General features: G+C 43.8%; 1 protein-coding gene across 1 annotated transcript in view; it reads left to right on the top strand.

The window, feature by feature from the left end:
• Positions 1–26,193, top strand: part of DDAH1 (dimethylarginine dimethylaminohydrolase 1) — a 226,446-nt gene that overhangs the window by 130,457 nt on the left and 69,796 nt on the right. Inside the window, exon 2 of the mRNA XM_038745570.1 lies at positions 21,262–21,361. Within this exon, the coding sequence (XP_038601498.1) occupies positions 21,262–21,361 (100 nt within the window). The remainder of the gene's footprint in view (positions 1–21,261; positions 21,362–26,193) is intronic.

The raw sequence follows: 26,193 nt of genomic DNA, 5'->3' as shown, positions 1-26,193 counted from the left end.
CTTAATAAATACGATTGAATGAATGAATGTTTAAAGCATCCAGGACAGGTGAATGTCCTAAAAGCAGCATGGCGTAGTGGCTAGAGCATGGACCTGGGAATCAAAAAGTCATGTGTTCTAATCCTCCTCGCTCCACGACGTGTCTGCTGTGTGACCTTTTCTGGGCCTCAGTTACCTCATCTGTAAAATGGGGAACGAGACGGTGAGCCCCAAGTGGGACAGGGATTGTGTCCGACCTGATTTGCTTATATCCACCCCAGTGCATGACACAGTGCTTGGCACATAGTAAATGCTGTGAGCTCATTGTGGGCAGGGATTGTCTGTATTCATTGCTGAATTGTACTTCCCAAGCGCTTAGTACAGTGCTCTTCACACAGTAAGCACTCAATATGATTGAATGAATGTTGAAATTTTAAGTCCATTTTATCTCGTTGTGTAGGCATGAGGCCAGTGTTCGCCTCATAAAGACCCTTCTTGCACTGTACTAAGATATTCGGTTACCCTTAGCTTTCTTTTCACCGGGGTAAACAAAACCCCAATTCATTTAACCCTTCAACCCAAGATTGATTTGCCATCCTTTGTTCCATCTTCAGCAATTTGGGCTGTCTTGGAATAGATTTAAGGATTATGAAAAAAAAAACACTGAATATTCTTAACATTAAAAATATAAATGGGTGTGACTGTGCACTTTGGTGCATGGACTAATTAGTCCTGAGATGTCCTCCCGTATTTGATTGATTTTTCAAAAGTGCGTCTCAGCACTGTATTGTCCTTGATTTTTTTTCCTGGAATCTGGTAAAGGCAGGAAAGGCTTACGTGAGGCAGGAATAGTTTATTGGTAATTTTCTTCCTCTGTAAAAGGATCTCAGTTTATTTTATCTTTTACCAGTTGTAGTCTCCCTTTCCCCTCCTCAATTACTAAGAATAAGTAATGTTAATATTTTTGTTATCTTGATTTCTTCTCTCCTCTTGAAAATCATTATTTTCACTTAACGATATAGACTTCCAATGTGTGTGTCTTTAGGAGAAGCATTTAAATAGTCTGTGAGCAGAAAATGGGAGGAGTTTCACATGCCTTTGTCTGGTAAAAGAAAATAGCAACAACGTTGAGTTTGATGGAGTCCCTTGTGATGATGGTGTGGCATGAGGAAATACAATTCTTGTAAATGTCATTGGACATGTTTATTGTCATTTTCCCTGAACTAAAGCTGAGCTGGCTAGAATCCATTGACTCTCCACCAGATTTTCTTTGGATTAAATGCAGTCCATCTCACAACAAGAATGTGCTTATTAGAAAACTATTGCAGCACAAAGCAAAAACTAACATCAAATCACTTGATTTACTAATGGATGTCAGTGACAATGACAGCCAGATTTCATATTTCAACAGGACTAAATTAGACATTTTACTATTGTAAATGGTTTTCAGTAACTCTCAAATGGTGTTGATAGCTCTCCAAATTATAGTTTTGTTTTAAAAAAAATTCATATATCTATATGTATAGATAGGTATATAAATTGAATTTAATCAATCATGAGTCATTAAAAAATAGAAAGAGTGAGGTTAACTCTTCTTTCTTTGTGTAATATTTAGCCAGATTTTTCAGTGGCTTTCTCCATGTGAATTTTCTGTGAATTTCTCCATGGAAGGCTTCTGGCTTTGGGAGGTAGATAAACTTTTTCAGACTCCTTGTGTATCGCTGGTATGATATTTAATAAATTACATTGGCAGAGCTCTAAACGGTATCTAGAAGCAGCATGGTCTAGTGGATAGAGCACAGGCCTGGGATTCATAAGGACCTGGGATCTAATCCCAGCTCTGTCATTTGTCTTCTATATAACCTTGGGCAAATCACTTAACTTTTCTGTTCCCTTATCTGCAAAATGAAGTGTCCATATCTGTTCTCTCTTCTACTTAGCATGTGAGCCCCATGAAGGACCTGATTATCTTATATCTACTCCAGCGCTTAGTAAAGTGCTCGGCACATAGTAAATTCTTGACCACTGTTATTATTCTTATTATTATTTAAAAGGAAGAACTTCCTCATGGTCAGGTTGTTAATGTTGGAATGAATTCCTAAATAAGAGTGTGGAACTTTCTGCCCCGCATACAATAATCACTCACTAAATCTCATTGACTAATTGATTGATTGAAGCTCTTTAATAATAGGACAGGGGCCCAACTGGCTAAAATGTCTAGGGCGTGGTTGTGTTTGGAGGTAAGAAGGAGTCCTCCGGAGTCCTCATTGTCCCAACCAGTCCCAGTCAGATCAAAGATTTGCTCAATTTGACTAAAGATTAAATTTGAAAAGGCCTTTGTGGAATTACCAACTTCTGGCAAGCTCTGAGTTTTTGAGGCAAGTCACATCACTTCTCTGGGCCTTAGTTACCTCATCTATAAGATGCAAATCAATACTGTGAGCCCCATATAGGACTGAGCCCCCTCCTTCCTTTCCCCCTCCTCCCCCTCCCCATCCCCCCACCCTACCTCCTTCCCCTCCCCACAGCACCTGTATATATGTTTGTACATTTTTATTACTCCATTTTACTTGTACATATTTACTATTTTATTTATTTTATTTTGTTAATATGTTTTGTTTTGTTGTCTTTCTCCCCCTTCTAGACTGTGAGCCTTGCTGTTGGGTAGGGACCGTCTCTATATGTTTCCAACTTGTACTTCCCAAGTGCTTAGTACAGTGCTCTGCACACAGTAAGTGCTCAATAAACACGATTGAATGAATGAATGAATTAATGAATGAATATGGACTGCATCCACCCTGATTGATTGGTCAGTACTCCAGCGCTTAGTACAGGGCTTGGCACATAGTAAGTGCTTAACAAATACCAGTTTTAAAAAATTAAGCTGTATCATTGCTGCATAACTCTTTGCATCATCTGTTGGTTTGGGATAGTATTGCTCTCTGTGCTGTTGGAATGAACAAGTTGATGCTCAGAACATACTTATGAAAATGCAAATATTTTAGGGGCGGGGGGCAGTTCTTCCTTATCCCCCAGGGCGGCATCAGTCAGAGGGTCAGAAATTGTCCAAAGAAATCACATTATTTCACAATGGAAAGTTGGCACGTCAAGCCTTTCTTGTCTTTTTAGGAGTATTGCATTAGCGGTTGGATGATGTGAGCAAGTTGGTTTCGTAATATAAGATAATGTAATTGTGGCATGAGCTCTTCTTGTCGATGGATTTACGGCTGCCACTTTTGGTGTCTCAGAAGCACCTGGTTTCACACGGTTTTGCCCTTGCATTGTTAAGTGGTGGATCCCAGGTCATGGATACATTGCGGGCTGTGTTCTTTCCCTGAAGAAGATGAGTAAGAATCAGATTTGCAATCACAATGGGCCAAGGGTAGCAGGATACCAAATTGATTAAATCTAGGACTCTTTAGAGAATGAAATAATAATAATAATAACAGTGGTACTTATTAAGCGGTTACTATGTGCCAAGTGCTGTTCTAAGCCCTATTATGTCCTCTGACTCGAAGGCCCATGTTCTTTTCACTAGGCAACAGATGCTTCTTAGGGAGCCATGGGAAAAAGATGTAGGAAAGGAAGGGGCAAAGGAAAGTAAAGGAAGATAGAGACCATGCCTTCTTCTGAAGGGCCATCTCTTCCCTATCAGTCTTGCGGCCATGGCAGCCCAAGCTGCCGTTCATTCGGTCATGTTTATTAAGCACTTACTGTGTGTAAAGCACTGTACTAAGCACTTGGGAGAGCACGATATAACCATAGAACAGACACATTCCCTGCCCACAACGAGCTCACAGTGGACATGGTTTCTGGCCTGGATTAGTTGGAGTCACTTCTGTTGCCAGAGAACCCTCTTCCAGACCCTTTGGGGTCTGACCTAGGAAGTATTTGAACAGCCCATGCCCATACTCAATCTCCTTGCTCCCTTCCTATCTCACCTCACTGTGCTCCTACTACTAATAATAATAGATAAAATAATGTTGGCATTTGTTAAGCGCTTACTATGTGCAAAGCACTGTTCTAAGCGCTTGGGGGGGATACAAAGTGATCAGGTTGTCCCACGTGGGGCTCACAGTCTTAATCCCCATTTTACAGATGAGGTAACTGAGGCTCAGAGAAGTTAAGTCACTTGCCCGAGGTCACACAGCAGACATGTGGTGGAGCCGGGATTCGAACCCATGACCTCTGACTCCAAAGCCCATGCTCTTTCCACTGAGCCACGCTGCTTCTCTATTACTCTACTACTACTCTTCTACTACTCTCTACTACTCTACTACTACTACTACTACTACTACTAATAATAATGGTATGCTGGGGGAGATACAAGGTTATCAGGTTGTCCCAGCTGCAGCTCACAATCTTAATCCCCATTTTACAGATGAGGGAACTGAAGCACGGAGAAGTTAAGAGATTTGCCCAAAATTCACACAGCTGACAAGTGGCGAAACCAGGATTAGAACCCATGACTTCTGACTTCCAAGCCCGACAGTGGATCAGGACCCACTATGAACTGCTCGCTTCTAGAATCACCTTGAAGGATTTTGCCTGCTTAATATGTTGTAGAGCAAAATGAGCCGATTTTGGCTCCTGGATCCAGGAGGAGAAGAGGAGGTCAGAAGTTGAAGGGTAATCTATGCAAACTAAGTTTTGACTTCCTGAGATCCTTAATCATTCATTCGCATTTATTGAGTGCTTACTGTGTGCAGATACTCTACTAAGCACTTGGGAGATTACAATATTTCAATATAACAGACACAAAGGTGAAGGGTAATATGTTCAAGCTGGGCTCTGAGGTTCTGCCCCTGAGGTGCATACATCACAACCCACGGGAGTCTCATTTCTCCCTAACAAGAAGGTTTTAACTTCTTTTTCACTTATTAAGAAAAAGTTAAAGAAACAATTGAACGGAGCACCTCCCAGTTGTGTTAGGAACACGATGGAAGTTTGGAAGGCTAAATGAAGAAGAAGAAACTGTTGCAGGGGCAGTTTTAGAAAGTCAGAGTTTCAAGAGGACAGGGAGGTTATCACCCCAAACCTTCCTGTTGCAACTAGGGGAACTCCCTGCCGGATTTCTGAACGCACCCATCAGTCATTGGTTCGTCCGTTAGTCGTCAGCCGCCAGTCATCAGCTATACCACATGAGGCTTCCCTTTGTGGAGAGAAAGGAAGAAAGAAAAAAACGGCACTTGTTAAGTGCTTACTCTGTGCCAAGCACTGTTCTAAGCACTTGGGGTGAGAGAGGTAATCGGGTTGACTCACGTGGGGCTCACAGTCTTCATCCCCATTTTACAGATGAGGTCACTTAGGCCCAGAGAAGTGAAGTGACTTGCCCAAAGTCACACAGCTGACAAGTGGCGGAGCTGGGGTTAGAACCCACGACATCTGACTCTTTTCATTGTCACGCTGCTTCTCTGAGTGAGACAATCACTCAGTGGATCAGTGGTATTTATCAAGCGCTTACTATTTGCAGAACCCTGTACCAAGCCCTTGGAGGGTCCAATACAACAGAGTTGTTAGACACTTTCCCTGCCCTCAACAAGCTTACAGTCCAGAGGGAGCAACTTATGGTAGTGATTTTGATTTGGTCCTCACAACACCCCAGCGAGATAGGGCTCAGGTGTTATTATTATTGTCCCCCTTTTAGAGATGGGGAAACTGAGGCACAGGGAGGTAAAGTGACTTTCCCAAGGCCACACAGAAGACAGATGACAGAGTCGGGCCTGAAACCTTCCAAATTCCAGGGCTGCAGCTCTGCCAGTACTCCACACTCCCTCTACAACAGTGTAATGGACAGGTAGGTTCCCACAGATGAGGGCCTTCAAAGGAAAATTTCCCTTCTGGAGGAGAAGCAGCATGGCCTAGTGGAAAGATCACGTGTCTGGATGTCAGAGGACAATTACTCTCCCCTCCTTCAAAGCCTTATTGAAGGCGCGCCTCCTCCAAGAGGGCTTCCAGGACTAAGCCCTCCTTTCCTCTTCTCCCACTCCCTTCTGCATCACCCTGACTTGTTCCCTTTATTAATTCCCCCATCTCAGCCTGGCAGGATTATGTCCATATCTGTAATTTATTTATTTACATTAATGTCTGTCTCCCTCTCTAGACTGTAAGCTTGTTGTGGACAGGGAATATGTCTATTGATATATTGTAGTCTATCTAGTGCTTAGTACAGTGGTCTGCACACAGTAAGTGCTCAATAAATACGATTGAATGCATGAATGACAGGAACTGTGTCCAACACTATTTCCTTGAATCCACCCAACTGCTTAGTACAGGGTCTGGCACATAGTAAGCACTTAAAAAATAGTACAATTATTATTTTTACTATTATTATTAGGTTATTTGTTATTCATTCAGTCAGTCATATTTATTGAGCACTTACTGTTTGCAGAGCACTGTACTAAGCGCTTGGAAAGTACAAGTCAGCAACATATATAGAGACGGTCCCTACCCAACAACGGTCTCACAGTGTAGAAGGGGGAGACAGACAACAAAACAAAGCACGTAGACAGGTGTCAAAACCTTAGTATAATAATTATAATAATGATGGCATTTATTTAGCGCTTACTATGTGCAAAACACTGTTCTAAGCTCTGGGGAGGATACAAGGTGATCAGGTTGTCTCACGTGGGGCTCACAGTCTTCATCCCCATTTTCCAGATGAGGTAACTGAGACACAGAGAAGTTGTGACTTGCCCAAAGTCACACAGCTGACAATTGGCAGAGCCAGGATTTGAACCCATGAACTCTGACTCCAAAGGGGCTCTTTTCCACTGAGCCACGCCGGCTAGTATGTGCCAGGCACTCTATTAAGCGCTAAGGTGAATGCAAACTAATCAGATAGGACACCATCCTCCTCCAGGACCTCCTCCTGGAGGCCTCCTCCTCCAGGAGGCCTTCCCAGACTGAGCCCCTTCCTTCCTCTCCCCCTTGTCCCCCTCTCCATCCCCCCCTTCTTACCTCCTTCCCTTCCCCACAGCACCTGTATATATGTATGTATGTTTGTACATATTTATTACTCTACTTATTTTATTTGTACATATCTATTCTATTTATTTTATTTTGTTAGTATGTTTGGTTTTGTTCTCTGTCTCCCCCTTTTAGACTGTGAGCCCACTGTTGGGTAGGGACCGTCTCTATATGTTGCCAATTTGTACTTCCCAAGCGCTTAGTACAGTGCTCTGCACATAGTAAGCGCTCAATAAATACGATTGATGATGATGATGATCCATGTCCCCCACGGGGCTCACAGTTTTAATCGCCACTTTACAAATGAGGTAACTGAGGCCCGGAGAAGCGAAGTGTCTTGCCCAAAGTCACGGAGCAGCCGTACGGCAGAGCCGGGATTAGAACCCAGGTCGTTCCAGCTCCCAGGGCTGCGCTCTGCCCCCTGGGCCGTGCTGCTTCCCACACTCTGCGTGGAATGCTGTGTCCACAGTCTTAGGGTGTGGCTGTCCAGTGCCATCACCAGAACCGCCTGGGCCCCGGACTCCACGGGGCATGAAGTCTCCAGGCTGAGCAGCTGGCAGCCATCCCCGGGTTCTTGCCCTGGGCGTCCCTCTGAGTTCCGGACCAGCCAGGCCTGGTTTCCAGCCCCCGGCAGGCTCCCAGGTGCCGTGGTCCTGTGCCCGGGATATTGGCTCGTTGGTCTAACTCAACTGTTTGTGGAGGTGCAGCGGAGGAATTTTCCTCGCGGCTCTCAAGCGCGGAAAGAGGCAGAGGGCCCGCAGGAAGGCTGATTCACTCCGGGAAACGCTTTCCCTAGGGATTTTCCCCACCCTTCTCACTTGGTTCTTGGCCCTCTCCTTGCTCAGCCTAGTTTCTTTCAGGTGCAGTCTTCAGTTGATTGGCGACCCCCGGCCCACGTCATCCCCCAGGCCTGGAATGCCCTCCCTCCGCACATCCGCCAAGCTAGCTCTCTTCCTCTCTTCAAGGCCCTACTGAGAGCTCACCTCCTCCAGGAGGCCTTCCCAGACTGAGCCCTGGCCCATGTCATCCCCCAGGCCCGGAATGCCCTCCCTCCGCCCATCCGCCAAGCTAGCTCTCTTCCTCTCTTCAAGGCCCTACTGAGAGCTCACCTCCTCCAGGAGGCCTTCTCAGACTGAGCCCCCTCCTTCCTCCCCCCCTCATCCCCCCATCTTACCTCCTTCCCTTCTCCACAGCACCTGTATATATGTATATATGTTTGTACATATTTATTACTCTATTTATTTATTTTACTTGTACATATCTATTCTATTTATTTTATTTTGTTAATATGTTTGGTTTTGTTCTCTGTCTCCCCCTTCTAGACTGTGAGCCCACTGTTGGGTAGGGACTGTCTCTATACGTTGCCAACTTGTACTTCCCAAGCACTTAGTACAGTGCTCTGCACACAGTAAGTGCTCAATAAATATGATTGATTAGCTCCTCTGTAAAATGGGGATTAAGACTGTGAGCCCCATGTGGGACAGTGGACTGTGTCCAACCTGATTTGCTTGTATTCACCCCAGTGCTGAATACAGTGCCTGGTACATAGTAAGCGCTTAACAAACACCATGATTACTGTTACTAGTAAATTTGATTGATTGTTTTCCCAGGTCTTCTTGATGTCTTTTTATTAATCTCCATTTCACCAATAGTCCAGGATAGTTTACTGTAGTAGTTTTAACACTGAATGATGAAAGAAAGTGGAATGATTTTTTTTTCCTCTAAGCTTTTACATTCAGTGTATTTAGGCTGTAGAATGCGTTCTGCTAAATGCCTTTGGGAGAGTTGATGTCTTCTGGGAAATTCCACCTGTGTTAGACTTATTTACTTAGAAAAGGACTATTTGATGGAGGGAATAAGGCATTTAACTCAGGTGTATTTGCAACCTGTCATCTTGAGGAGAGAGGAAACAAATTGATTTGTGGCTTGGTAAAATGTTTGTGTTCCTGAAATGCAGTTTTTTCAACCTAAATGTCTTCCCATTTTACTGGCTACACCTCAATGGCAATGAAAGGGCTCTTTCCACTGAGCCACGCTGCTTCTCACTAAGCCATGTAACAATAATAACAATAATGGTATTTATTAAGCGCTTACTCTGGGCCAGGCACTGTACATTTATTATTATCAAGTGCTGTCGAGGCATTTCTGATTCATAGCGACTCCATGGATATATTTTCTGCAGAACGTCCTGGCCTCTGCCATCATCCTTCTAGACTGTGAGCCCGCTGTTGGGTAGGGACCGTCTCTATATGTTGCCGACTTGTACTTCCCAAGCGCTTAGTCCAGTGCTCTGCACACAGTAAGCGCTCAATAAATACGATTGAATGAATGAATCTCTTCTCTCCTGCCTTTAGCTCCTTCACTTAAGGTCACGCTGCCGACACAGGTGGCTTTGTTCAGAAGTAGGAAGCGTTCCCTGTATTTTATTTTCCCTGAATGGTGCTTCCCCCAAACACTCCAGCCCCTCCGGAAGTTTTCATGCCTTGGTCAAATCCCCTGAGGCCTTGGCGATCTGTTTTGATTCCTCTGAAACAGGTGCGGATTTTTCTTTTCGTTGGATTGCACTCTTTCACATGTGACCAGGGATCAGGGACTTTGGAGTCAGAGGTCATGGGTTCAAATTTCGACTCTGGCAATTGTCAGCTGTGTGACTTTGGGCAAATCACTTACTTCTCTGTGCCTCAGTTACCCCATCTGTAAAATGGGGATGAAGACTGTGAGCGCCCTGTGGGACAACCTGATCACCTTGTAACCTCCCCAGAGCTTAGAACAGTGCTTTGCACATAGTAAGCACTCAATAAATGCCATTATTATTATTATTATTATTAACTCTTTAGCGCTCCCTAACACTTAGTGCAGTACTGTGCACACAGTAAGCACTCAGTAAACACCACTGATGATTATAAATAAAGGTGTCAATGCCTGACCTGCTTTGACAGCATCAAATCTAGCAGCACTCCCCTGCACTCACAGTACTTAAGAAATGCTTTTAAGGTAACAAAGCCAATGGAAAGTCCTTTCTTTTATACTCTGTTTGCCCAAAACTTCTCCACTGCACTTATGTGCACTGTACTTTCCCAAGTGCTTACTACATTGCTCTACCAAAGTAAGTGTTCAATAAATGCCAGTCATTGACTGATTGCCCTACATTTTCTGTTGATGGTGATGATTGTGGTATTTGCTAAGTGCTTACTGTGTGCCAGACACTGTACTAAGCACTGATGCGAATACAAGCAGATCAGGTTGGATATAGTCCCTTTCCCATGTGGGGCTCATGGTCTCAATCCCCATTATGCAGATGAGGTAACTGAGGCCCAGAGAAGTAAAGTGACTTTGCCTAAGGTCACAGAGCAGACAAGTGGCAGAGCCGGATTAGAACCCATGACCTTCTGACTCCCAAGCCTGTGCTCTGTCCACTATTTCATGCTGCTTCTATATTTCTCTTATCTGTGGTTGATGTCTTTCTCCCTTGTAATAATAATAATGATGATGATGATGGCATTTATTAAGCGCTTACTATGTGCAAAGCACTGTTCTAAACGCTGGGGAGGTTACAAGGTGGTCAGGTTGTCCCATGGGGGACTCACAGTCTTAATCTGTATTTTACAGATGAGGGAACTGAGGCCCAGAGAAGTTGTGACGTGCCCAAAGTCACACAGGTGACAATTGGCGGAGCTGGGATTTGAACCCATGAACTCTAACTCCAAAGTCCGAGCTGTTTCCACTGAGCCACACTGCTTCTCCATGCTGCTCTTCTCCTGTAGACTGTAAGCTCTTTGTAGGGATCCATCTGCCAACTCTGTTAAATTGTATTTTCCCAAGCACTTAGGACATTGTCCAGTTTACAGTAACCACTCAGGCAGTACCACTGATTGACAGATGGATATTTCTTAATTTACTGTGTGTAGAGCACTGTACTGATTGCTCGGCAGGTTACAATACAGTTGGTAGACCAGACTCTGGCCCTCAAAGAGCCTACAGTCCAACGGCATTAACAACCTAGCAGAAAATGCTTGTCTGCTGTGTGACCTCGGGCAAGTCACTTCAATTCTCCGTGCCTCAGTTACCTCATCTGTAAAATGGGGATTAAGACTATGAGCTCCATGTGGGACATGGACTGAGTCCAACTTGATTACCTTGTATCTGCCCAAGTGCTTATTATCAATCAATCAATCGTATTTATTGAGCGCTTACTGTGTGCAGAGCACTGTACTAAGCACTTGGGAAGTACAAGTTGGCAACATATAGAGACAGTCCCTACCCAACAGTGGGCTCACAGTCTAAAAAGGGGGAGACAAAGAACAAAACCAAACATACTAACAAAATAAAATAAATAGAATAGATGTGTACAAGTAAAATAAATAAATAAATAGAGTAATAAATATGTACAAACATATATACATATATACAGGTGCTGTGGGGAGGGGAAGGAGGTAAGATGGGGGGATGGAGAGGGGGACGAGGGGGAGAGGAAGGAAAGGGCTCAGTCTGGGAAGGCCTCCTGGAGGAGGTGAGCTCTCAGTAGGGCCTTGAAGGGAGGAAGAGAGCTAGCTTGGCGGATGGGCAGAGGGAGGGCATTCCAGGCCCGGAATGCCTGCAATATTATGGTGTCTGGCGCACGGTCAACACTTAACAAATACCGTTCAAAAAAAAAAGCACCAACAGGCCATAAGCTGGAGTGGCCCAAATAATAATTAACCTTGTTTGGACCCAAATCTGTTCTAGGTGACCAGCTCTTCCTTGAATTAGCGTAGATCAGGACCTCCCTTCTCTCCTTCTCCATCCCAGCCCACACACTCCTCTCTTGTGGTGCTAACCTTCTCAGTGTGCCTCGTTCTCACCTGTCCCGCCATCGACCCCTGGACTACGTCCTACCTCTGGCCTGGAATGCCCTACCTCCTCAGTTCTGCCAAAAAATCACTCTTTCCCCTTCAAAGCCCTACTGAAGACACACTTCCTGCAAGAGGCTTTACCAGATTAAGCCCCACTTTTCCTCAGCTCCCCCTCCCTTCCGCAACACCACGCCTCTTTCCCTTTTTTCTCCCCCACCACCCGCCCCACAGCACTTATGTATATATATCTACTTCTTTAATTCTATTTATCTATATTGATGCCTGTTTACTTTTATTGATGTCTGTCTCCCCCTCCTCTGGACTCTGAGCCCGTTGTGGGCAAGGATTTTCTGTCTTTATTGCTGTATTGTACTTTCCAAGCGCTTACTGCAGTGCTCTGCACACAGTAAGCGCTCAGTAAATATGATTGAATGAAGAAGTCTGTCTTGGTGGTCATTTTAGAAGTGACCAGGATATGGGAGAAACTGAATCAATCAATCAATCAATTGTATTTATTGAGCGCTTTCTGTGTGCAGACCACTGTACTAAGCACTTGGGAAGTACAAGTTGGCAACATATAGAGACAGTCCTACCCAACAGTGGGTTCACAAAATCGTACTTATAAGGCATGAAATTAAGTTACTGCCTTTGGGTTTATAGATGTGATTTCTGCTCATGAATTAATCAGTGGAATTTTCTGATTCCGACTAACTAACAATCTGAGGTATTTTCAGCAAGTATATGGGAGGGGGAGGGAATTCCCGTGGAGTTGGATTCAAATTTATTTAGGGCCCAACTTGTTCATGACTTCAACCCCAAGTTCGTGGATTAATATTTATACTCTTGTTGCTAGAGGTAAAGCTATAAATTTAGAAATCTCAGAAGTGCATGGAAAATGCCATAGACTTATATATAATCCTCTGTGGGACAAGTTCCAAGGGGATGTTTTGTCCACAGGCTAGCAGTCATTTGTAAAAGTTCAATAAGTACAAATGAGCTAGGAGGTGAGAATGCTGTCAAGCATATTAGCTATTCTATAAATATAATCTAGGCCTGGAACAATAATCGTGGAGTGGATAAAATGGACTCAGATGCTTGAACTTTGGTTTGGAAGCAGCATGGTGTAGTGGAAAGAACGTAGACTGGGGAGTCGAGAACATGAATTCTAATTCTGGGTCTGTCACTAGCATGCTGTGTGACCGTGGACAAATCACATAACTTCTCTGTAACTCAGTTTCCCTGTATGTCCAATGGGGATGAAATACCTATTCTCCTTCCCCCTTAAACTGGAAGCCCCATGTTTTACAGGGACCGTGTGTGACCCGATTATCTTGTATCTACCCCAGTGCTTAGTATGGTGCTTGGCACATAAAAAGCGCTTAACAAATAGAGCAGTTATTGTCATTTTATTACCCTAATGATGGAAGTCAATCAATCAGTGGCATTTATTGAGTGCTTATTGTGTGCTGAGCACTCTACCATGCCATTGGGAAAGTAAACAGTGTGGCTTAGTGACAAGAGTATGGGCTTGGGAATCAGAGGTCTTGGGTTCTAATCCCACCTCTGCCACTTGTCAGCTTTGCGATTTTGGGCAAGTCACTTCTTTGTGCCTCAGTTACCTCATCTGTAAAATGGGGATCAAGACTGTGAGCCCCACGTGGGACAACCTGATTAACTTGTATATAGCCCAGCGCTTAGAACAGTGCTTGGCACATAGTAAGCACTTAACAAAAACCATCATTATTATTATTGTTATTATTATTATTATTATTATTATTATTATTACAGTGCCATAATGTGGATAGACACGATCCCACAGAGAGCTTACCGTCTACAGGATTTTTCATGAAGTTTTCTGGCTTGAACAGAAGAGTAGAAAAAGGTGGTAGAACAGTTCTCTGGATCAGACTACCCACTGTTGGGTAGGGACCATCTCTATATGTTGCCAACTTGTACTTCCCAAGCGCTTAGTACAGTGCTTGGCACACAGTAAGTGCTCAATAAATACGATTGAATGAATGAATGATCAGCCTTGTAGACTGTGAGCCCACTGTTGGGTAGGGACCGTCTCTATATGTTGCCAACTTGTACTTCCCAAGCGCTTAGTACAGTGCTTGGCACACAGTAAGTGCTCAATAAATACGATTGAATGAATGAATGATCAAAATGTATGCGAGTCCCACGCATTGCCCCTGACCTGGTATTTGCCCGCTGTGCTGCCAACCTAAGGTCTTTAATCCAATGGCCATTTGGTGTCATAGAGCTTTAGTCTAAAGTAATGTCACACATCCCTACCATGTGGAGAACGCAAAGCTGAAAGTCACTTTGGTCCCCGACCTTGTAAGGATTAGCAAATTGAAACCCTTGGGGCTAGAAATCCAAAGGCTTGCGGGTCTAGCCCGATTCTGGCCATTAGTCAATCAATTGATCGTACTTATTGAACGCTTGCTATATACAGAGCATTGTACTGAGCACTTAGCTCATTGTCCGATCGTGGGCACCTTAGTTTACCTCCCATTTATAGAATAGAGAATTTTGTATACAAGGCAGTGAACTGCCCAGCAATGATGAATATGGAATCAAGAAAGCCTGGATATCAATCCATCAATGGTATTTACTGAGCGCTTACTTGATGCAGGCCACTGTACTAAGTACGTGGAACAGTACAGTATAACAGAGTCGGTAGACATGTTCCCTGCCCACAAGGAGCTTACAGACATTCATATAAATAAATTATGCGTATGGATATTTGTTAAGCGCTCACTTTGTGCCTTCACTGTACTAAGCGCTGGGGTGGATACAAGCCCATCGGGTTGGACACAGTCTCTGACCCATTTGGGGCTCACAGTCTCATTCCCCATTTTACAGATGAGGTAACAGTCACAGTGAAGTGACTTGCCCAAGAATAATAATGATAATGATGGTATTTGTGAAGCGCTTACTATATGCCGCCCTTGGTTGAGACTGTGGCGAGAGGGGAGGGGGGGATAGGTGTGACCATAAATTTCCATTACTCTGGATTGTAAACCCCAAGCGGGCAGGGATCACATCAAGAGCACCGGCTTGGGAGTCAGAGGATGTGGGTTCTAATCCTGGTTCCACCACTTGTCTGCTGTGTGACCTAGGGCAAGTCACTTTACTTCTCTGTGCCTCAGTTACCTCATCTGTAAAATGGGGATTAAGACTGTGAGCCCCACATGAGACAACCTAATCACCTTGTATCTACCCCAGCGCTTAGAACAGTGCTTGGCAAGTAGCAAGTGCTTAACAAATACTATGATTATTGCATTGTATTCTCCCAAGGGTTCAGTACAGTGCTCTGCACATAGTAATGGCTCAATAAATACTAATAGTACTACCACTGCTACTACTACTACTAATAATAATTTTGGTTTATAAGTGCTTACTATGTGCCAGGCACTGTACTAAGCTCTGGGGTGGATCTTCTCCCTCCAACTCAGACTGTGAACCCCATATGGGACCAGATGATCTTGTAACTCCTCCAGTGCTTAGTACAGTGCTGCTCGGCACATAGTATGCACCTAACAAATACCACAATTATTACTACAGTTATTATTTCCCATGCCTCTCCACATCAAGCAGAAACTCCTGGGGAGGGAATAAAGGGGTTGAGGTGGCAGTGAGATTGAAAGGGACAGAAGATTAAGCAGAGAGGAAGAGGAGAATAAAGTGAGAAAAAGAACACGAACAGCGGGTCAAAAATGGAAGAAAAACGGATGCATAGTGACTAGAGAGTCATTCATTCAATTGTATTTATTGAGTTCTTACTCTGTAAGCACTGTATTAAGCTCTTGGGAAAGTACCATATACCAGTAAACAGACACATTCCCTGCCAACAATGAGCTTACAGTCTAGAGGGCGAAACAGACATTAATATAAATAAATAAGATATGTACAGAAGTGCCAGGAGGATGAATAAAGGGAGCAAGTCAGGGATAGAGATAGAAGATAAAACTAGATCCAATAAGCCATAGTTTCTAATGTCCTCCTGCTTCCCCACTTTTATTTTTGAGTCGCACAGTTAAACTACCCAAATTCTGGGCTCCTGAAATGAACACTGTTTTCTCCAAACGTTTCTCTCCACCCTCCATTCGGCAGGGCCAATGTCTCAGAGAAAGTGCTTTTCTTTTCTTCTGTTTTTTTTTTTTTCTGGAAGTTAATCGAGACATTACCCATAGCCATGTAACCTCAGGACAAGCAGTTTCTTGCGGGTTCCTGGTTTGGAACCCTTCCTTCAGCAATTCCCACTTTTATGGTTATATTTAGTGTTCTGAACGTCTGGCTTGAGGTGTGCCCCTGTGTCGGAGTAGAATCGTGCCTGTTTACAACTTAGCTGGTCTGATTCACTGGTTATTGTGCCAGGCGTATGCGGTTTTCGTCAGGCATCGTGCGACACCCTCTGCTATATTTCAGCTTCAAGAAGACTCCCTGGCGATAGCTTTATCACCTGGTTGTCGCTTATCCTCTTATTCTAGCATCCCAAGGCAGCTGCACTGGAAAAAAAATAAAGAAAAGAAATATCCAAGAGCAAGTATGGAAGTGTCATCAGGCTATGGCATAGACTGCAATAATGACTTTGTATCCAGAGATGGTACTGACATCTATGAAAACGATCGGCCTTGAATGCGAACCAGTCTGAGTGGCAATCCAGCTGTTTCAACTTTTAAGAAACCACAAAGTTCTTATCCTTTTAAAATTTAATTTTAGAAGACAGGAGGCTTAGAGTAATAGGAATGCAATATTTCCTAAATGGGCAAACCTGCTTTTGATCTTTTTTCTGCCTTTTCCTCTTAAATTTCGGTTTAAACGGAGAGTGGGGAAATAAAGTTTCTTCTGGGCGGAGAACTTCTGTTCAAACCTCTTGGACAAAACTGTCTTTCGGGATGAATCATTTGAGAGACACTGAAAACCGGTGGCAAGAGAAGCAGCGTGGCCTAGTGGAAAGATCACAGGCCTGGGACCAGAGTTCTAATCCCAGCTCAGCCACCTGTCTGCCTGGGACCTTGGGCAGGTCACATAACTTCTCTGTGCCTCAGTTACCTCTCCCGTGAAATGGAGAGTAAGACTGCGAGCACCACATGGGATGTAGATATGTATGTATATATATGTGTATATATATATATATATATATATATGGTTGTACATATTTATTACTCTGTTTATTTATTTATTCTACTTGTACGTTTCTACCCTATTTATTTTATTTTGTTGGTATGTTTGGTTCTGTTCTCTGTCTCCCCCTTTTAGACTGTGAGCCCACTGTTGGGTAGGAACTGTCTCTATGTGTTGCCAATTTGTACTTCCCAAGCGCTTAGTACAGTGCTCTGCACATAGTAAGCGCTCAATAAATACGATTGATTGATTGATGTAGATGGTGTTTAACCTGATTATCTTCTGTCTTCCCTAGCGCTTAGTGCAGTGCGTGCCGTGTAGTAAGCACTTAAAAAATAACATTTTTTATGGCACTTGTTAAGCACTTACTATATGTCATAGAGAAACAGCCGGCATAGTGGATAGAGCATGGGCCTGGCGGTCAGAGGGGCATGGGTTCTAATTCCGCTCCACCACATGTCTGCTGTGTAACCTTGGGCAAGTCACTTTACTTCTCTGTGCCTCAGATACTTCATCTGTAAAATAAGGATTGAGACTGTGAGCCCCACATGGGACAGGGACTGTGTCCAGCCTGATTTGCTTGTATCCACCCCAGCACTTAGTATGGTGCTTGGCAAATACTAAGCGCTTAATAAATGCCACAATTATTAGTAGTAGTATTAGAATTACATCATGCACTGTTCTAAGTGCTGGGGTAGATGCAAGGTAATCAGGTTAGACACAGTCCCTATCCCACACGGAGCTCACAGTCTAAGGAGGAGATAGTAGGATTTAATCCCCATTTTACATTTGAGGAAACAGAGGCAAAGAGAAGTGAAGTGACTTGCCCAAGGTCATACAGCAAACAGTTGGCAGAGTCAAGATTAGAACCCAGCTCCTGTGACTACTGGGCCTGTGCTGTTCCCACTAGGCCACACTGCTGCCCATTAAAATCCATTCATTCAGCTTAGTACAAGCGCTTAGTACAGTGCTCTGCATACAGTAAGCGCTCAGTAAATACGATTGATTCAGCCGTATTTATTGAGCACTTACAGTGTGCAAAGCACTGTACTGAATGCTTGGGAGAGTACCACCATTAAAAAGAGAGAAAGAGCGAGCAAGAGCGAGAGTAAGAAAGAGAGAGACCCTATGGGGTGATATTTGCCAGAGAAGCAGCATGGCTCAGTGGAAAAAGAGCAGGGGCTTTGGAGTCAGAGGTCATGGGTTCAAATCCCAGCTCCGCCAATTGTCAGCTCTGTGACTTTGAGCAAGTCACTTCACTTCTCTGGGCCTCAGTTACCTCATCTGTAAAATGGGGATTAAGACTGTGAGCCCCACATGGGACAACCTGATCACCTTGTAACCTCCCCAGCGCTCAGAACAATTCTTGGCGCATAGTAAGAGCTTAATAAATGCCATTATTATTATTATTATTATTTGCCACCACTATTAGAATTCTCGTGATATTGGTAGTGTGTTTTCCACTGCCACGATGACAGACATTTAGAGGAAGACAACAGCAACAGCTGCATAATCTCCTGACCAAAGCACAGTTTCAAAAGTCATAGGAAGCCCTGCTTAGCTTCTTTTTTTTTTTTGGCTTTTAAACTACAGCAACCATTCTACTTCCAGCTGCAAAGAATGAGCAGATCTAATGTTGAGAGGTGCCACTAGATGCATGTATTACCCCATTAAGACCATTTCATCTCTGGAAATATTTTTTTATTGTTCTGAGTCACTCTGGTTGGTGGAATTTTTACAGGGGCTCCAGATTAAGGAAGAAATGATGTATTTATTTTATTTTGTATCCTTTTTAATGTTGTTCGTGCTGCGTGGATGTCAGGCTTGTAAAATTATTTCCATATTTTTATTACCTCAGAAATTATTCCGCAATGTTTATATCTCCTAGGCTTCTCATTCGCAGTTTATGCTGTGTGCACTCAATCTGGTGTTATTTCGCATAACTGCCTGCTCATACTAGACTATTGTCATTTCTGTATGTTTTCCCTATGGTTCTTGTTCACTTTGGTTCCTGCCAGCTTGTACTTTCCAAGCGCTTAGTACAGTGCTCTGCACACAGTAAGCACTCAATAAATACGATTGAATGAATGTTGAAGGAAATATAAACCTTATGGAATGTTTCGGTTGCCTTGTGACCACAGGGGACTTTAGATAAGCCGGGAAACCCAAATGACATTCAGTTCAATTCAGTCATATTTATTGAGCACTTAACTGTTTGCAAAGCATTGTACAAGCACTTGAGAGAGTACAGTATAAAAATAGACACATTTCCTGCCCCTAACGAGCTTACAGTCTAGAGGGGGAGGCAGACATTAGTAGAAATAAGTAAATTACAGATATGTACTTAAGTGCCGTGGGGTTGGGAGGGAGGATGAATAAAGGGAGCAAGTCAGGACGACGCAGAAGAGATGGGAGAAGATGAAAGGAGGGCTTAGTCAGGGAAGAAGACTAAGGCACTTGGAGAAGTGTGCCTTCAGTAAGGCTTTGACAACTGGGAGAGGGATTGTCAAATTCCTAAACGGTGGCTAACTACCTGTAGAGATGGTAATTAAGCAAGCTTCATCAGATACGGAGTATATACCACAAATCTCTACCGTGGATCAATCAATCAATCAATCGTATTGAGCACTTACTGTGTGCAGAGCACTGTACTAAGCACTTGGGAAGTACAAGTTGGCAACATATAGAGATGGTCCCTACCCAACAGTGGGCTCACAGTCAGAACTTTTACAGCATGGTGTCATTTTTTGTCTTTTCAGTTTGGTGCTGATTGCCCATCCACACATTTCACCTAGGCATATATAACCCTGGTTACTGAAGTTTAAAGAAATAGTAATAATAATAATAATAATAGTAATAACAATAATAATGATAATAATGGCATTTATTAAGCGTTTACTATGTGCAAAGCACTGTTCTAAGCGCTGGGGAGGTTACAAGGTGATCAGGTGTCCCACGTGAGGCTCACAGTCTTAATCCCCATTTTCCAGATGAGGTAATTGAGGCACAGAGAAGTGAAGTGACTTGCCCAAAGTCACACAGCTGACAATTGGTGGAGCCGGGGTTTGAACCCATGACCTCTGACTCCAAAGCCCGGGCTCTTTTCCACTGAGCCACGCTGCTTCTCTAGTAACACCTGGGCTTCCCAGTCAGGGGCAAGGAGCGTTGAAAGCTCATTGAGGGCAGGGAACATAACATGTCTGCCAACTCTAATAATAATAATACTAATAATAATAATTGTATTTGTCAAGTGCTTACCTTGTGACAAGCAGTGTTCTAAGCACTGGGGTAGGTACAAGCTAATCAGGTTGGACACAGTCCCTGTCATTCATTCATTCAATCATATTTATTGAGCGCCTACTGTGTGCAGAGCACTGTACTAAGCACTTGGGAAGTACAAATCGGCAACATATAGAGACGGTCCCTACCCAACAACTGGCTGTCCCACATGGGGCTCACAGTCTTAATCCCCATTTTACAGATGAGGTAACTGAGGCACAGAGGAAGGAAATGACTTGTTAAAGGCCCCACAACAGTCAAGTGGCGGAGCTGGGATTAGAACCTTTGCAGTCCTTTTGACTCTCAAGCTTATGTTCTTTTCTCTACACCATGCTACTTCTCTATTATATTCTATTCTCCCAAGTGCTTAGTACAGTGCTCTGCACATACTAAGCACTCAATAATAATAATAATGATGATGATGGCATTTATTAAGCGCTTACTATGTGCAAAGCACTGTTCTAAGCGCTGAAGCACTGTTCTCAATAAATATGATTGACTGAATTAATCAGCCCCCACCGTTCTTAGCTTATTGGCTGTGACCCTCTGACCCGAGAGAGGTGGTTTCTGGAAGAAGAGTTAGGCATTCGGTTGGCAGAAGGGAAAAAAATGGATCCTTTAACCAATAGAGTCTTCCACCCTTGCTAAAGTTATTTTCTGGACCCAGTGCTGGGCTGCATCACCTCCCTGCTGCTAAGATGGTAGATGAGGATTGAGATCTGTGCTTTAAATACATGGGTTTTGTGACATGGTGATGGAGGGGTATTTTATGGTATTTAAGTACTTCTTATGTGCCAGGCACTGTACTAAGTGCTGGGGTGGATACAAACTGATCAAGTTGAACACAGCCCCTGTCCCACGTGGAGTTTACAGTCTTAGTCCCCATTTTACAAATGAGGCAACTGAGGCCCAGAGAAGTGAAGTGACTTGTCCAGGGTCACACAGTAGAGAAGTTGCAGAGCTGGGATTAAAACCCATATCCTTCCGACTCCCAGGCCCGTGCTCCGTCCATAAGGGCACACTGCTTCTCCCGTTTGTTTCTGTCACTCATTTGTTTCTTTTTCTGCAGGTTGAAGCAATGAAGACTGCTCTGGAAAACCTTCAGCTCAATGTAGTACAGATGACAGATGAAAACGCAACCTTAGACGGAGGAGATGTTTTATTTACAGGTAAATTTGTGTCTGAGTACCCTTTCCAAAGATGCTTCTTTCTATTGTTTTATTGAAGATCCATCCATTTCACGGCTCAAATAATTCACTTCACTTCATTCCTCTAATGCCAACCTACTTCCTGAACCTCGATCTCTTCTGTCTCGCCACCAAAATGTCACCCACAGCCTGCCTCTGCCCTGGAACTCCCTCCCCCTTCAGTATCTGACAGACTTTCACTCCCTCCACCTTCAAAGCCTTGTTAAAATCACATCACCTCCAAGAGGCCTTCACCAACTAAGTTCTCCTTTCTCCTACTCCCTCGCTCTTCTGTGTTACCCTTGCACTTGGATTTGTACCCTTTATTCACCCCACTCTCAGCCCCACAGCACTTATGTACATATCCATAGTTTATTTAAGTGTTGGCCTCCCCCTCTAGTCTGTAAGCTCCTAGAGGACAGGGGCTGTGTTCACGTGTATCTACCCCAGCGCTTAGTACAGTGCCTGACACTCTCCCAAGTGCTTAGTACAGTGGTCTGCATAGAGTAAGCTCTTAGTAACTACAGTTGATTGATTTGGGGATGATTAGACACTAGACATTAGACATTAGAACTTAGTTGGTGAAGGCCTCTTGGAGGTGATGTGATTTTAACAAGGCTTTGAAGGTGGAGGGAGTGATAGTCTGTCAGATACTGAAGGGGGAGGGAGTTCCAGGGCAGGGGCAGGCTGTGGGTGACATTTCGGTGGTGAGATAGAAGAGATTGAGGTTCAGTGAGTAGGTTGGCATTAGAGGAACAAAGTGAAGTGAATTATTTGAGCCGTGAAATGGATGGATCTTCAATCTTCAATGATAAGACACTAATAGCTATAGTTTGATTGTAAAATGGTCTTGGTTAAGTGCCAGAATCCTTATAGAATACACAATATTGAGGTGAATTTGCTTTACATTTTGCAGATCAATCAATCAATCAATCAATCGTGTTTATTGAGCGCTTACTATGTGCAGAGCACTGTACTAAGCACTTGGGAAGTACAAGTTGGCAGTGTATAGAGACAGTCCCTACCCAACAGTGGGCTCACAGTCTAGAAGGGGGAGACAGAGAACAAAACCAAGCATATTAACAAAATAAAATAAATAGAATAGATATGTACAAGTAAAATAAATAGAGTAATAAATATGTACAAACATATATACGTATATACAGGTGCTGTGGGGAAGGGAAGGAGGTAAAACGGGGGGGGTGGAGAGGGGAAGGAGGGGGAGAGGAAGGAGGGGGCTCAGTCTGGGAAGGCCTCCTGGAGGAGGTGAGCTCTCAGTAGGGCCTTGAAGGGAGGAAGAGAGCTAGCTTGGCGGGTGGGCAGAGGGAGGGCATTCTGGGCCAGGGGGATGACGTGGGCCGGGGGTCGACGGCGGGACAGGCAAGAACGAGGCACGATGAGGAGATTAGTGGCAGAGGAGCGGAGGGTGCGGGCTGGGCTGGAGAAGGAGAGAAGGGAGGTGAGGTAGGAGGGGGCGAGGTGATGGACAGCCTTGAAGCCAAGAGTGAGGAGTTTCTGCCTGATGCACAGATTGATTGGAAGCCACCGGAGATTTTTGAGGAGGGGAGTAACATGCCCAGAGCATTTCTGGACAAAGACAATCCGGGCAGCAGCATGAAGTATGGACTGAAGTGGAGAGAGACACCAGGATGGGAGATCAGAGAGAAGGCTGATGCAGTAGTCCAGACGGAATAGGATGAGAGCTTCAACGAGCAGGGTAGCGGTTTGGATGGAGAGGAAAGGGCGGATCTTGGCAATGTTGCGGAGCTGAGACCGGCAGGTTTTGGTGACGGCTTGGGTGTGAGGGGTGAATGAGAGAGCGGAGTCGAGGATGACACCAAGTTTGCGGGCTTGTGAGACGGGAAGGATGGTAGTGCCATCAACAGTGATGGGAAAGTCAGGGAGAGGGCAGGGTTTGGGAGGGAAGACAAGGAGTTCAGATGAAGCATCCTGTGTCCTCTAACTCAAATAACTGCCGTGATTTTTCATTATCATGCATGACTAGAAGAAAATTTAAAGATGAAAAGGGAAAAGTTGGGGGTGTTTAAAGGTTTGGATGGATATCAAGGAGGACATGTCCTGGTTTATGCCTTTCCTCCTACCAGGAACTCCCCCATCCCTTCATTGATCAATCAGTGATATTTATTGAACTTTTACTCTATACAGAGCACTGTACTAAGCACTTGGGATAATACAGTATGGCAGAGTTAGTAGACATGTTCCCTGCCCATAAGGAGCTTACAAGTCCTTTATACAAGTCCACAGCTGTCCCCATCTTTCAAACCCTTCTGAAATCCCCTCTCCTCCAGGAGGCTTTTCCTGATTAATTGTTCTTCTCTCTAGGCCCCATCCTCCTCATTAAAATATCAGCACTTTCATCCTCACTGCTTCTCACTGCACCCTTGTACATACCCTTTTGCATGTTATGCTATTTAAGCACTTATAATAATAATAATAATAATGGCATTTATTAAGCGCTTACTATGTGCAGAGCACTGTTCTAAGCACTGGGGAATTTACAAGGTGATTAGGTTGTCCCCCATGGGGCTCACAGTGTTAATCCCCATTTTACAGATGAGGTAACTGAGGCCCAGAGAAGTTAAGTGATTTGCCCAAAATCACACAGCTGACGAGTGGTGGAGCTGGGATTTGAACCCATGACCTCTGACTCCAAAGCCCAGGCTCTTTCCACTGAGCCACGCTGCTTCCCTTCACTTCTTATCTGCCAGTGGTTTTATGTCTTATCCCCAGATAGATCGTGGTTAAGGATCTTATCTATTTCTTCATCTTCTGTTATCATTTTGTCTTCTGTTGTCCAGGTGTGACATGTCCTAGTGGAAAGAGCACGGTCCTGGGAGTTAGAGGATGTAGGTTCTAATCCCAGCCCCACCATGTGCCTGCTCTGTGACTGTGGGCAAGTCACTTAACTTCTCTGTGCCTCACTTAAGCAGTGTGGCTTAGTGGCAAGAACTTGGGCTTCGGAGTCGGAGGATGTGGGTTCTAATCCCGGCTCTGCCACTTGTCTGCTGTGTCCCCTCAGGCAAGCCACTTAACTTCTCTGGGCCTCAGTTACCTCATCTGTAAAATGGGGATAAAGAATGTGAGGCCCTTGTGGGACAACCTAATTACCCTGTGTCTACCCCAGTGTTTAGAACAGTGCTTGGCACATAGCAAGCGCTTAACAAATACCATTATTATTATCATTATTATTATTATTATTATCTCATCTGTAAAGTGGGAATTCAGTACCGGTTCGCCCTCCTCCTTAGATTGTGAGCCTTGTGTGGTAGAGGGACTATGCCCAACCTAATTATTTTGAATTTTTCCATCACTCAGAATGGTCCTTTAACAAATGCCACAATTACTATCAATCATTATCACTCCCCTGATTGATTGATAGGACATTGATCACACTGTAGCTTTATAATCTAGTTCCTTTATCACTGTATTTACATCAATCAGTGCCATTTGTTCATTTATTCAGTTAGTCAGTCGTCTTTATTGAGCACTTATTGTGTGCAGAGCACTGTACTAAGCGATTGGAAAGTACAATTCGGCAACAGATAGAGACAATCCCTACCCAACAACAGGCTCACAGTCTAGAAGGGGGAGACAGACAACAAAACAAACCATGTAGACAGTTGTCAAAATCGTCAGAATAAATAGAATTATAGCTATATCCACATCATTAACAAAATAAATAGAATAGTAAATATGTACAAATAAAATAGAGTAATAAATAGAATAATTAATGTACAGAGTAGTGTACTAAGCATTTGGGAAAGGTACAGTACAATAGAGTTAGTAGACATGATCCCTGACCAGGAAGAGCTTAGAGTCTCTGCTGTATGACCTTGGGCAAGTCATTTCACTTCTCTGGGTCTCAGTTACCTCACTGTGAGCCCCATGTGGGACAACCTGACTTCCTTGTATCTACTTCAGTGCTTAGAACAGTGCTTGGCACGTAGTAAGCACTTAACAAATACCATCATTATTATTATTAGAGGGAAAGAGAGACATTGAAATAGATTATGGATGGTCACGTATGACTCTTTGAGGCCCACAGATATCACATCATTCTCATTGGGCCTTCATGAGCTGAATCCTGGATAGTTACTTTCCATTTTAGAGGACACAGAACCTTCAGGCTGTTTGCTAAATGTCACACAAAAAGCAAATATTATGGATGCAAAATAAACATTGTTCATGGTATCTCAGGGCCAGGATACAGCAGAGAATGTGGTTAGTGGATAAGAATGTAGGAATGAAAGTCAGGATATGTTTTTTGTTTTGTTTCCAGCTCCCAAACTGTGTGACCTGGGACAAGTAGCTGACCTCATGATGTAGATTTTCTTCCCTCTGTGAAATAGGAATGTAATTTTATTTTTATTTTTCAGGATAAACGTAAGGATTAATGACCTAACAATTGACGAGTCTTTTGAGCGCTCCTGACGAAAGGCTTTATATGAATGCTAAATGCCTCACACTTCATCCCAATCCTTCCTGGCGTACCCTACTAGTTCCCTCAGAGATTTCTACTGAGTAGGAAGCAAATCACGGGAGAAGACAGTTTCCACCATTTTGCATTACCAAATAAGCGCTCTCTTAATTTACTGGCTTACTTCTGATCATGATGCCATTCTAAGCTGCAGGAATTTCTTTGTCATATTTAGCAAATGAATGATCGATTTCTACACAAGATAAATAAGGAAAGGGGACTCACCCTTCTATTACAGGACCCGGAATCAAGTTTGCTGTATTTGTGGTCTTCAGCTATAGAGATCAAAAAGTAAAGGATTTGGATCTAAAAATAT

The sequence above is a fragment of the Tachyglossus aculeatus genome, chromosome 4 (assembly GCF_015852505.1).
Source record: "Tachyglossus aculeatus isolate mTacAcu1 chromosome 4, mTacAcu1.pri, whole genome shotgun sequence".
NCBI lineage: Eukaryota > Metazoa > Chordata > Mammalia > Monotremata > Tachyglossidae > Tachyglossus > Tachyglossus aculeatus.
This window is presented reverse-complemented; position numbering and strand designations above follow the sequence as displayed.